This window comes from Equus asinus, chromosome 3 (assembly GCF_041296235.1).
Source record: "Equus asinus isolate D_3611 breed Donkey chromosome 3, EquAss-T2T_v2, whole genome shotgun sequence".
NCBI lineage: Eukaryota > Metazoa > Chordata > Mammalia > Perissodactyla > Equidae > Equus > Equus asinus.
Window position 1 is genome coordinate 123,000,086 of NC_091792.1, and position 13,601 is coordinate 123,013,686.

At 37.2% G+C, this 13,601-nt stretch overlaps 1 protein-coding gene across 2 annotated transcripts in view; it reads right to left on the reverse strand.

The window, feature by feature from the left end:
- Window positions 1–13,601, reverse strand: part of SLAIN2 (SLAIN motif family member 2) — an 84,674-nt gene that overhangs the window by 36,075 nt on the left and 34,998 nt on the right. For both annotated transcript variants that reach the window (XM_014857118.3, XM_014857117.3), the window contains exons 3-5: window positions 6,101–6,265; window positions 3,647–3,808; window positions 319–678 (exon numbers count right to left, since the gene is read on the reverse strand). In XM_014857118.3, the coding sequence (XP_014712604.1) occupies window positions 319–678; window positions 3,647–3,808; window positions 6,101–6,265 (687 nt within the window). The remainder of the gene's footprint in view (window positions 1–318; window positions 679–3,646; window positions 3,809–6,100; window positions 6,266–13,601) is intronic.

The window sequence follows — 13,601 nt, forward strand, 5'->3', positions numbered from 1 at the left end:
GATCCAAACTGGCAGACCCCTGATCGCCAAAGCGGAACGTGTGAGCTTAACTGCTGCGCCACCAGGCTGGTCCCTAAATTATTTATTTAAATCACAATCTATATACAGATCACTTCATGAGAGGAATAAAGCAAAACTAACATAATCAAGCAAAATTAAATTCACTTTCTCCTTTACTTTTGTATTGGTTCACTACTAACAAAATGGTAAACTGAATTCTTGATCTACGTATCTGAAATACAAGACCTTTGTAAAAATTGTGTTACTTTCATTCTGAAATACGAAGGACAACTTTTTTTCCAAAAACATTCTAATTACCTTCATTTTTAACATTGCTTGTCTGTAAATCTGTGGGATGGCCTTGAAGTGAAAGGCGAGGCTGCTGTAAGCGGCTAATCATAGGCTGTGGGGACACTCTACTATATTCTATTCCCCGAGCAGGAGATCGTGAACGAGGTGAATTTCTGGGTGACTGCTTAGGTGATGGTCGAGGTGAATTGCGTGGTGATGGCGAGAACCTGTTAACAGCAGGGTATACTGCATGATGCATATTGTCATCTTCATCATCTAAACTTTGTGCATCAAGTTCCTGATCACTAAAAGTACCCCGTCTTGTAGAATTGCAAGATGAACCAGAACTGCGCCGAGATGCGGTGGCTGCATATTCCTGTCGGAGACCTGACAACAATGAACGTGTTATTTATTTAATTACATTTTTAAACATTTAAATATTTAAGGTTTAAAAGCAAAAGATTATCATTGAGAAATTAAAATAGGGTACAAAGTATAAAGGAAAACTCCCTTCTCACTTGAATCATCATGGACATCCTCCCATAATCACATCTAAAGGTTATTTTTAAATTGAATGACATTCTATAAACTTCTGCCCAATTTCAACATTTCTTCTTGAATCTAAAATCTATATTACAAGTGGAATCATAAACTTAAAAATATTTCTACTACTAAAGACAGTAATCCAAATTTGAGATTAACATTAAAGGAATATTGAGGAAAAACAATTACTACCCAACCAGGGAAAAGAATACAGCAGTGAGTAAATAAACTCCCTGGATGCTGAACTCTTGAGTTAGTCTTATTTGTGAAGATGATGAAGGAAACTTCTATCTTGCCCTTAGGAATTCAATAGTTGGGCATAAATGAAATTTCGATTGCTTCATAACCCAAGAGTTTTCAATAAAACAAGCTTAAATTCTAAGCCATCAAAGTAAGAATTTTCAAAGGAGTCCTTTATGTATCTTGATACCTCCAGAAACACTCAAGTAACCTTAGGAGCCCTTCAAATAGCATAAAAACTTCTAGAACAAAAACAAACGTTGAGGGCCGGCCCGTGGCCAAGAGGTTAAAGTTCATGCGCTCTGCTGTGGTGGCCCAGGGTTTCACAGGTTCAGATCCTGGGCACGGACATGGCACCGCTTGTCAGGCCATGCTGAGGCAGCATCCCACACGCCACAACTAGAAGGACCCACAACTAAAACTATACACCTATGTACCAGGGGGGTTTGGGGAGAAAAAGGAAAAATAAAATCTTTAAAAAAGAAACAAACAAAAAACAAATGTTGACACACATTAAACAAGGAAAAAAACTACAATTAAAAAATGTGCGGAATTTAGATAATATTTTGAGCAAGTTCTGATAACTACCGGCAGTCTAGCCTAAAAGATCTGTTATAGAATAGTATTCAAATTTTTAAGTTATATATTCATACACAGAAAGTGCTATCACTATGGTTTCCCCAAAGCAGTGGATGAGAATCACACCAGGGTATCTGTAAAACTACAGATTCCTGGGGCCCATCTAGGCCTTTGGGAACCACTGTGGTATCCAACAAGTTATGTAGTGTCTTGTTATATCGTTATAGCAAACGTAGCACTAATGTCACCTAACTAAAGACAACAGAGCTGTGAAAAGAGCAGTATCTTAGAAAAGAAAAATCCAGATCTTGATGTAAGCTTTCCACTAACAAGGGGATCCTAAGGAAGTCACATTCACTGTGGGATTGTGCGTTTCCCATCTTAAAAATGAGGGGGCTTAACCAGGCAACAGCCCAAATCTGTAACTCTACACTTCTGTTAGCAAAAACACTCAATAAACAACGTTATAAAAAAGAAAATCATTCTCTTAAAAAAAAAAAAAAAGCTGGCATTTTCATGGAGGTATCACACACATTTTTAGCATCTTTTTTTATTGACCAGGAAAAGAAATATTTGTGTAGGTTGACAGTTAAGAAAGGATTATTAAAGTAAAGCTAAAGTTTCTGTTATTTGGTATCAAAACACAACATGAAAGCTACAGCAAATGGCTGGTTGAGTTTCTAACAAAATACCGGGGTGTAAGAAGTCAGGGTTCAAAGAAGAAACGAGTGAGTTTACTCTAAGTTACAGTTAAGCAGCATTCTTTATCCTCGTTTCACATCCACAACAACCAGCAGCCCACTAGCTGACAATCACACAGTCTCGGTGAGGAGTTACACAAAATTACAGAAGAAGAAAAGGGTTCCATTCTATTAGTTTCTAGAGCTAAAGATAAATGAAGCAAGTGCCAAGTCTTTCTATCTGTCTAAGGGAAGCTGTGTGAAAATGGGAAATGAATCAGCAGAGTAAGAAACATTCTGCAGTTTCTTAATAAATGTTATAGCTTGATAAAACTTACTACATATTTCCCTAAAAGCAAGGGCCCAAAACAGAAAGCTCTTGAACTGAATGACAGCAATGCTCCATTACCCTCAGCCAATTGTTGAGACTCTGAAATGTGTGCTTCAAAGGTCTTTTCATTGTAAAGGTTAAAGGGATCACTTCAGAGAGATTACTTATTTCCCAGTTAAGCCCATGGCATCTTACAATAAAATGTACAGGCAATAATAGTACTCTCACAACTGCTTACATTCAGATGACAGCCAGGGCATACAGGAACCCTTAAAATAGTATGAAAAATTTTGTGCATATGTACATTTTGGGGATGACAGAGACATCATTTTTATTGGATTCTCAAAAGTGTCTGTGACCTACAAAGTTGAAAGGACCACTTTGCAAAGCAGTATCACATGCTTTGTTTAATTTAACATCACAGTTCCAATTTTCTCACAAAGGTCTTTTTTTATAGTTTATACCATACATTCTAAGAGAGGTGATATTTGCCCCTAAGGGGGCAAAAATTGGTTCCTGGGGTGTGAAAAAAATCTTAGATATCATAATAGTTTGTGGCCCTCATAGTACATAAAGAGATATAGAGTATATCTGTGGTATTAAAATTTCATGGAGGAGGGTAGTTGGCAAAAAGGAAAAAAAAGTATCTAAAAAGGATCCTTAGGGGGGCAATAATGAAAAAAGTTGAGAAACACTGGTCTACACTAAGAAAACACAGTGTAACAGTAATAACTACCGCAGTGAGTGCCAGCGTAGAGACCATGCAGGGTAGGATTACCATCAAAGTAAACTGTTCTACATAACACAGACTCTAAAAACAAGCTAATGAACAAACGAGTCCATGTATGGAAGAAGTCTCTGAAATTGTAACATTTCTACTCTTATGACAGTACTATTCCACGACACTGTAAGACATATTTAATACCCACAACAAAATTATGCAGTAATGAAAGACCTCAACTTTAACAATGAAAATACTTACTTTCTTCTTGCATCCGAGCTAGAATCTGCACATCGGTTACATCATTTAGCTTATAATTCGATCCGATTGAATCTTCATCTAATTCTGAAGCACTTAACTCACTGTCTATAGAGGATTGAGGACTGAGCGGAGGATTTCTATCTGATGAACTTTTCAAATTACCTTAAAAAAAGAAAAAGATTCAAACTTTAGTGAAACAAAAATTGAATAAACATCTGATGCAATTAACTTGATATTATATCTTGTGATTCAGTTATTATTTTGCCTTTTCTGTTGGTAAAAATCCCAAATATTGAAATTAAAAATTGACCTTATTAAGAATAAAGAGGGCTGGGGCTGGCCCCGTGGCCGAGTGGTTAAGTTCGCGCGCTCTGCTGCAGGCGGCCCAGTGTTTCGTCGGTTCGAATCCTGGGCGCGGACATGGCACTGCTCGTCAGACCACGCTGAGGCAGCGTCCCACATGCCACAACTAGAGGAACCCACAACGAAGAATACACAACTATGTACCGGGGGGCTTTGGGGAGAAAAAGGAAAAAATAAAATCTTGAAAAAAAAAAAAAAAAAAAAGAGCACAGGGAGCATTTAAAAAAAAAAAGAATAAAGAGGGCTACAGAGATTCCTCCAAGTACTATGGCAAAACAAATTTTCATTTAACTATAACTTATCTATCTTCTTATGAAATAACTAAGCTTTCACCACAGTGCCTGGCAAGAAGTTAGTGTTCAATAAATATATGTTAGAGGATTTCAACTTTTACAAGATAACCAAAGAAACCAATGAATAGATGAATTCATGATGTGGTGTTTTCCCCCTCCCAAATTCATAGTCATTAGCAAACACCATCATCTTTTCCCTTGAATAAAAGCATCTACTTTTCCTAAACAAGAAAACTATAATTTGAGGAAAATCAGGATTCCTTAGAGATTTAGGAACAAACCAAAAAAGGACATCAGGCTCATTTCTCCTACATTATGCCATATTTATAAAATTCCTTTGCCAAACTAGTAATGGGGATCCAAGGAGTCCTCTGAAGTTTAGTAGTAAAGCACAAAGATGGGATGAAGAAAATTACTAGATTAAAAAAAGTACTTTATCACTCTAAAAGGGGATAGAAGACAGGTCAGAGGAATAAAGGATATACATGTGCAGAAGAGTCCAACTTGTTTCTAAGGAAATGCTTTCACCAGATCATCACCTTCTAGTGAAGAATAATAAAATTACAACACTGTCACTAATATTTCTAACAGACTTATTTGAAACGATTTTTTTCCAGAATTCTTCACCAAAACAATCAGCTCCAAAATGAAAGGAACATAAGAAGAGCAAGAAGAATACAAAATAGTTAATGCTTATATCATCAAGAAGAGCATAGCACACATGATAGGAAAAATACTATAAGGTCAGGCTCACATAGTATCTGAATAAAACTCTTTATTCTGCTAAACAAATATAGCAGATTAAACTTTTTAGTATGACAGTCATAGGTGAAATAAGTAGCACCTAACAACCTATGTGCAAAGTAAAGAGCAGGGTCAATAAAGTCATTAGACTACAGAGGTCACAGGTCAAAAATCTGAAGCAGTTAACAATAGTCTAATTTTTAAGGAAGCTAATATAATTAGCCATAAGAATAGCAGCAATAAGAGTACAGTAAGGGGCCGGCCCGGTGGCGCAGTAGCTAAGTGTGCATGTTCCGCTTCTTGGCGGCCTGGGGTTCACCGGTTCGGATCCCGGGTGCAGACATGGCACTGCTTGGCAAGCCATGCTGTGGTAGGCATCCCATGTATAAAGTGGAGGAAGATGGGCACGGATGTTAGCTCAGGGCCAGTCCTTCCTCAGAAAAAAGAGGAGGATTGGCAGTAGTTAGCTCAGGGTTAATCATCCTCAAAAAAAAAAAAAAGAGTACAGTAATAACTGAGTGAATTCTAAAGAAAAGTAAGCTACAAAGTAACAGTCTTAGTCACAGAATCACAGCAGAACATTCTGACCCCAATTTACAGCAATTTATCCCCCTTCCCATATCATTTAGGGCTCCAAACACTCTTTTGGCACATTCATATATAGCCTTGCACTATTATTTAAGTGCAATACCAAACCTTATGAAAACTCATATAAAAAAAGTTTTAAACTCTGTGACTATTACAACCCAAGCAAGTTATTCACTAAGCATCTACTGGTTAAAAGAAGCATGCTTGTGACCCTATTTAATCAAGCCAGATTAGAAACATTTAAGCATATGCTAAAGCAAACTTTGCGTATGTAACCTGGCTTATCCGAATCCCTGGTGCCTTGTACAGTACTTAGTGCCAAGTAGCTCCTCAATGCTATTTTCTCTAACCAGTTAAAAGTTGCATAAATAAAAAAACTTGAACTGCTAATGAATAAGTTATTTTCTGAGGTAGGACAGTAAGTTAAAAACCATTCCTTAAATACTTCAATTCATTTTCTCCTTACCTGAATTTCCAGGAAGTATTAGCTGTTTGACTATAGGAGGTCGCACCGGGGTTGAAGATGGAGAATTGAAACCACTGCTGTATGGGCTACTTGCATTTGGACTGTAAGGGCTTGTGTAACTCACAGAGTTGAAAGGATTATTATATAAATTCTGCCTCTTGAGAGCTGCATTAATAAGAAAGGGGGAAATCAAATTTAATAACTGAGGAAGAGTTAACATTTTATTTCAAAATTTTTCCTATTAGGAAATTCATTAAGTCATTATCTATCTCAACTTAAATACAGAAACATCTTATAATAGTGGGGAAAATATATCATATTAATAATCCCAACAAAATATTCCCACTATCTTAAATTGCGTTAGGCAAATAATAGCCACACCAAACAACAAAAATAATATCACAGCAAGACAATCTCGACAAATTCTTAACCACAAAATTAATTTACTTCTATCTTGTTAGAAAGTTTATTCCAACTGTATCAACCCTAAATGGCTTTTAAAAATAAAATGAATGTAAAAGCATATTTGTGTTCTCATTTTTCCATAACAAATATATTGCCCCCCCCCCAAAAAAAACTATGAAATAATGAGTTTTAAAAACAGCCTTTCCAAAGTTTGGGATTTTTTTTTTTTTTAAAAGATTGGCACCTGAGCTAACATCTGTTACCAATCTTGGTTGATTTCTTTTTTTCCTTCTTCTTCTTCTTCTCCCTGAAGCCCCCCAGTACATAGTTGTGTATTCTAACTGTGAGTGCCTCTGGTTGTGCCATGTGGGACGCCACCTCAGCAAGGGCTGATGAGCGGTGCCATGTCCGCGCCCAGGATCCGAACCGGCGAAACCCTGGGCCGCTGAAGCGGAGTGCGCGAACTTAACCACTTGGCCAAAGGGCCGGCCCCAAAGCTTGAATTTTTTAAAAGATAAAGTAATACTGACTATTTAGGCCAGGTTAACGTCAAAACGTGCAAGAATTCTCTTTTTAACAAGAAAAAAGCTCACCCTCCCCCCCATTTTTTGACCTAAGGAGAATACTTCTGTCAAAAAAAGGAAAAAAAATTATGCCATGCATATCAAATTATAGAAATATAAAGATAGTGATAAGTATCAAGTACAATTACATACAAGAAAACTTAATACTTAAGACAGTATTTCTTAATTCCACCCTATTCTAAAATCCACGGCTTATTCAGTATTTATGACCACTGGCAAGCACTGTGTGGAAAACATAGACAAGTGTGACATGGTGCTTTTTCTCAAGGGGCCTATAGCTAAGTGGTGAAGGCAGAAAAAACAGTATCTCAAGCCAAAATAAAATAAGTACTATCATAAAGGTGCAAAGGCCTGTGGAAATGATGAGATAGGAGTTAATTCATTACAACTGCGAGAAACTAGGTAAGGCTTTTTGGAAGGAGAGGCACTAGAGCAGTCTTGAGAGGATGTGGAGGAATTTGATAGGCCATTCAAAGTGGAGAAAATATGTGTTTTCATCTGTGTTTATAACATGAACAAAAGCAGTGTCTTGAAAATGCACAGTATGTTCCGGGAATGACAGTGAGCACTCTAGAAAGGTAAAGCACATGATGAGGGACAACACAGGAAAAACCAGCTGGGGCCACATGATGGAAGGCCTGGAACACCATGCTCAGGAGTCTGAACTCTATTGAGTAGGAATGATAACCCCATCAGTGATTTCTGAGTAACAGTGATATGATCCAATCACTGTAGGAAAAAATTTGATGGAAATTTTGATGTTGATAGATTAGATTGAACTAGGCAGTACAAGCGACAAATTAAAAAAAGGAAAAAAAAGGATAGATATTAAAAACCAAAAAGGATTACTAAAGGGAAAAAAAATAAGATAAGTTTCTGGTTTGCCTACTGGAAGGGTAGTGGTTTTGGGAGGAGGAACATATGTTTTCTGTTTAGTTGGATAGTGCAGGAAGCTGGACAGTGTAGTTTTATACATATTCACTATGAGACAAGAGACCACATTTTAAACATTTAGTATGTAGTATGCAGCATGATCTCAGAAATATCAACCTGAGCAGAAACAGAGGTGCTAATTTCTTCCTAATCTCTTTACTCTTTGATCTCCTTTGAAGCTTATTCTCTTTTACTTGGTTATTTATCTAATCACTAGCATTTCAAGTCCTCAGTCCTTTCCATTACTTATATCTCTAGTCCTAAATTTTCCTTAGCTTCAGTGCCATATACGCTGCCCATTTAATGTCTCCCCTGTGGATATGGCAAACGTACCCCAGAGCCAACATGTCCAAATCCACACTCATCATTTGCCTGCTACAGTCAAATTCTTTTTCTGGGGTCCCTATAGCAGGATGATAACATTCATCCTGTTATACAGGCTGGAAACCTAGAAACTACTGTTGATACTTTCTTCTTGCTCATTTCCTCATACTTGGCTCATTCCTTTTTCCTTATATATCTTTTCCTTTCCACTACCACTCTTTTGCCTCAACACACCCTGCCCAGCTACAATCATCAATTCCCCTCAAAAGCGTCCTACATTCCACTCTACTCTCCATACTAAAGCTAGGCATGACTTTATCAAAATGCAATGCGATATGGAGCAACAAAAGACCCCGAATTGCTAAAGCAATCCTGAGAAAAAAGAACAAAGCTGCAGGCATCACAATCCCCGACTTCAAAACATACAACAAAGCTACAGAAATCAAAACAGCATGGTATTGGTACAAAAACAGGTGCACAGACCAATGGAACAGACTTGAAAGCCCAGAAACAAAACCACACATCTGTCGACAGCTAATCTTGGACAAAGGAACTGAGGGCCTACAATGGAGAAAAGAAAGTCTTTTCAACAAATGGTGCTGGAAAAACTGGAAAGCCACAAGTAAAAGAATGAAAATTGACCATTCTTTTTCACTGTTCACAAAAATAAACTCAAAATGGATCAAAGACCTAAAGGCAAGACCTGGAACCACAAGGCTTCTAGAAGAAAATATAGGCAGTACACTCTTTGACATCAGTATTAAAAGGATCTTTTCAGACACCATGTCTCTCAGAGAAGGGAAACAATAGAAAGAATAAACAAATGGGACTTCATCAGACTAAACAGCTTCTTCAAGGAAAGGGAAAACAGGATTGAAACAAAAAAACAACCCACTAATTGGGAAAAAATATTTGCAAGTCATATATCCAACAAAGAGTTAATATCCATAATATGTAAAGAACTCACACAACTCAACAACAAAAAAAATCAATCAACCTGATCAAAAAATGGGCAGGAGACAGGAACAGACATTTCTCCAAAGAAGATATACGGATAGCCAACAGGCACATGAAAAGATGCTCATCATCACTGATCATCAGGGAAATGCAAATCAAAACTACACTAAGATATCACCTTACACTCATTAGAATGGCAAAAATAACCAAAACAAAAAGTAACATTGTTGGAGAGGTTGTGGAGAAAAAGGAACCCTCATACACTGCTGGTAGGAATGCAAACTGGTGCAGCCACTATGGAAAACAGTATGGAGATTTCTCAAAAAATTAAAAATAGAAATACCATATGACCCAGCCATCCCACTACTGGGTATCTATCCAAAGAGCTTGAAGTCACCAATTCCAAAAGTCCCATGCACCCCTATGTTTATTGCAGCATTATTTACAATAGCCAAGACATGGAAGCAACCTAAGTGCCCACAACTGATGACTGGATAAAGAAGATATGGGGTGTGTGTGTGTGTGTGTGTGTATATATATACATATATATATATATACACACACACAATGGGATACTACTCAGCCATGAAAAAGAATAAAATCGTCCCATTCACAACAACATGGATGGACCTTGAGGGAATTATGTTAAGTGAAATAAGTCAGATAGAGAAAGACAATCTCTGTATGACTCCACTCACATGTAGAAGTTAAATATGTAGACAAAGAAGAGATTAGTGGCTACAAGGAGAAAGGGGAGACGGAGGGTGAGCACAAAGGGTGAAGTGGTGCACCTACAAACATAGCTGACAAGCAATAACGTACAACTGAAATTTCACAAGGGTATAAACTATCATAAACTCAATAAAAACTAAAAAAAAAATCAGCAATGTGATCATGTCTTCCCACCGACACACACCAGACCCTTGATAAAGCCCTTCAGTATCTTCCCATTGCTTTTAGAATAAAGTCCAAAATATTTAACATGGCCTATAAAGCCTTGCAGAGTCTGGCTCCTACATATCTTTGTGGCCTTACCTCACGTCTCTCCCTTCCTTACTGTTCCCTAGCCACCCTGGCTTGGTCCAGTTCCTCATGCATGTCAGGCTCCCTCCACATGCAGCCACAGGCTTCTCACAAAGCCTCTGCACATGCTGTTTTCTCTACCTGCAACACCCTACTCTTTCTCCTTCCCCCTTACCCTACTTAAATTTTTCTTTATGACTCAGGAATTTTATCTCCTGATGTTTGACCTATTTCTCAAAGCACTGTATTTATTACATATTCTTCTATTACTTATCACCAGTTATAAAAATTATTTGTATTAATATGTTTCCCCCTTTAGATGATAAACTCCATGACTGCAGGAACAGTGTTAGTTCTTCCCCATCATGTATCCTTCAACTTTTCCCCAAAGCCTAATACATAACAGGCTCTCAATAAATATTAATGGAATATATGCATGAATGAATGAGATTAATTTGAACAGAGATAATCCTGGACAACATATGAATGGATGAAATCATCAAAACAGAGAGAAGAGGGGCAAAAGAGACCTAGGGTACCCTAAACTTGAAAGATGGGTAGATGGGGGCAAGGGGGAATGGGAAGTTTAACGGGTACAGAATTTTAGTATAAGACCATAAAAAAGTTCTGGAGATGGACAATGGTGATGGTTGCACAGCAATATGAATGTACTTAATGCCACTGACCTGTATATTTAAAAATGGTTATTAAAGTGGGAAATTTTATGTTATATAAATTTTGCCACAATAAAAAAAAGATGGGCAGAGAAGGAAAAATCTTCAACATAAACTGAACACAGCAGGGAGGGTAAGACAGGGTGAAAAAGATAATGCACAATCATAAAAAACAAGAGAAGAACAGCTTAGGAACAAGAGGTAGTGCCTGAGTGTGATGGAGCAGAAACTGTTCCGCTAGAATACAATAGTCCCAGAAAGTTTTGCCTTATCCAAAAATACAATTAAAAAACAATCTCCCGGGGCCGGCCCCACGGCCGAGTGGTTAAGTTTGCAAGCTCTGCTTCAGCGGCCTGGGGTTTCACTGGTTTGGATCCTGGGCGAGGACATGGCAACACTCGTCAGGCCACGTTGAGGCAGCATCCCACATGCCACCACTAGAAGGACCCACAACTAAAATATACAACTATATACTGGAGGGATTTGGGGAGAAAAAGCAGGAAAAAAAAAAAAGAAGATTGGCAACAGTTGTTAGCTCAGGTGCCAATCTTTAAAAAACAAACAAACAAACAAACAAAAACTCCCCTCTAACTTGGGAAAAGGGAGGTTTAGGACTACAAGGTTCAAACTTGCAATAGCCAAGTTATTTTTCCTTTAAATAGACATTATATTGATAGCTGTAGCTACTGCTCTGTGCATATAGCTATAAAGTTTAAACACTGTTAAAAAGATCCTGCACTTGATTGCATCTAGTTTTGGTTCAAGAGTAACAGGATTTCCTACACACTCCTACTATCTTCAATATCCTTGTTATAATAAAGCAAAAAACCACTCACTCAAATTGCTATTTTTGAGGTGCAACAGCTTTGGTTTTCTCTCCTAAGTCCAAGTTACTAATTATCAATTGCTAATATTTCCTATTCCTTAGGATGTTTTAAGCCAGGGATTGCCTGTGAGCCAAATCCAGCTTGCCACCTGTTTGTAAATAAAATTTTATTGGAACACAGCCATGCCCATTCATTAATGTCTTATTTACGGCTGTTTGTGTGCAATAAGGGCAAAGCTGAGTAACTGCAACAGAGACCTTATAGCCCACAAAGCCTAAATTGTTCACTATCTGACTTTTTACAGAAAAAGTTTGCCAATCTCTGTTTTATATGTTTAACTTATTCTGTTTATTGTCTGCCTCCCCCATTAGAATACAAGCTCCAGGAGGTAAGGGATGTTTTGGTCTATTTTATTCATTGCTATATCTTCATAGTTGAGAATAATGCCTAGCACATAGTAGGTTATGAACATACACTGTTCAATAATGAAAATTCCTAATTAAACTGTAAAATATACTTACATTATTTCTAAGGTAAGACAGAGTACTGGAAAATTGTTACTAAAAAATACATATATATTTTTTCCTGGGAAAGATTCGCCCTGAGCTAACCTTCTGTTGCCAACCTTCCTCTCTCTCTCTTTTTTTGTTTTCCTCCCCAAAGCCGCAGGACATAGCTGCACATTCTAGTTGTAAGTCCTTCTAGTTCCTCCATGTGAGCCACTGCCACAGCATAGCTACTGACAGAAGAATGGTATGGTTTTGTGCCCGGGAACCAAACCTAGGCCACTGAAGCAGAATACACCAAACTTTAACCACTAGGCCATCAGGGCTGGTTCTAAAACTATTTTTAATAAATGTCTAAATAATATCATCTGAGTTATAAGTTTTCCACTTATTTCAAATTGTCTACTAGCTTGTCTACCTATTTCTAATAATCTCTTATGAATATGATTTTAACCAACCTCCAGGATACAATTCTAAAAACACTTGATATTCAGACAAAAACATGTTTAAAAATTACATAAAGGCTATTGCTTTTTCAAAAGAGATTCTCTACACAGAGGAAAAGTAGGACTTTAATGTCAAAACAGACTGAGAAGCTCCGTAATCACATCCTATATGTTATTTTCATATAATAATCATTACTCCTTACAGCCAAGCGAACTACGCTTTTTTAGTATGCCAGTTTAACTTTTTAATCTCCCCTTTGAGTCCTCTGACCATTTTCAGCTTACACTCTAAACAAGAGAGTACATATTTCAATAAGAAAGCCAAAATAAGCAATTTTAAGTACATGGGTGCCAAGTAAATACAATGCAAAAAACAAAAACAAAAAGCTATTTAGAATCAGTAATCATGCATCAATCCTTTACTATGTGAGTATTCCAGAAAACAGTAACATTCTTAAGATACTGAGATAAATTCCAAGAAAGAGCCAATATTTCTCCTACATTTCTACCCCATACTGGCATGCTCCATTAAAGGCCATACATAGTGACAGATATATTTTGTCAGCTTTGTGAATGCTATTAAACAAAAGAAGATAAAAAGAATTTAAATCTAAACACCAAATTAAAGAAAAAAAACAAGAACAACATAACAAGGAAATGAATACATTTATTAAGAATCTACTATGAGCCAGAAAAACATGACAGGCTCTTTCATAAAGATCATGTAATCTTTAAAATAACCTTTTAAGATTCATGATTCTTATGAGAAATCTGAGCTCACAGAAGTTAAATAATGCGCAGAGTCAGACAGTAACCAAGTGC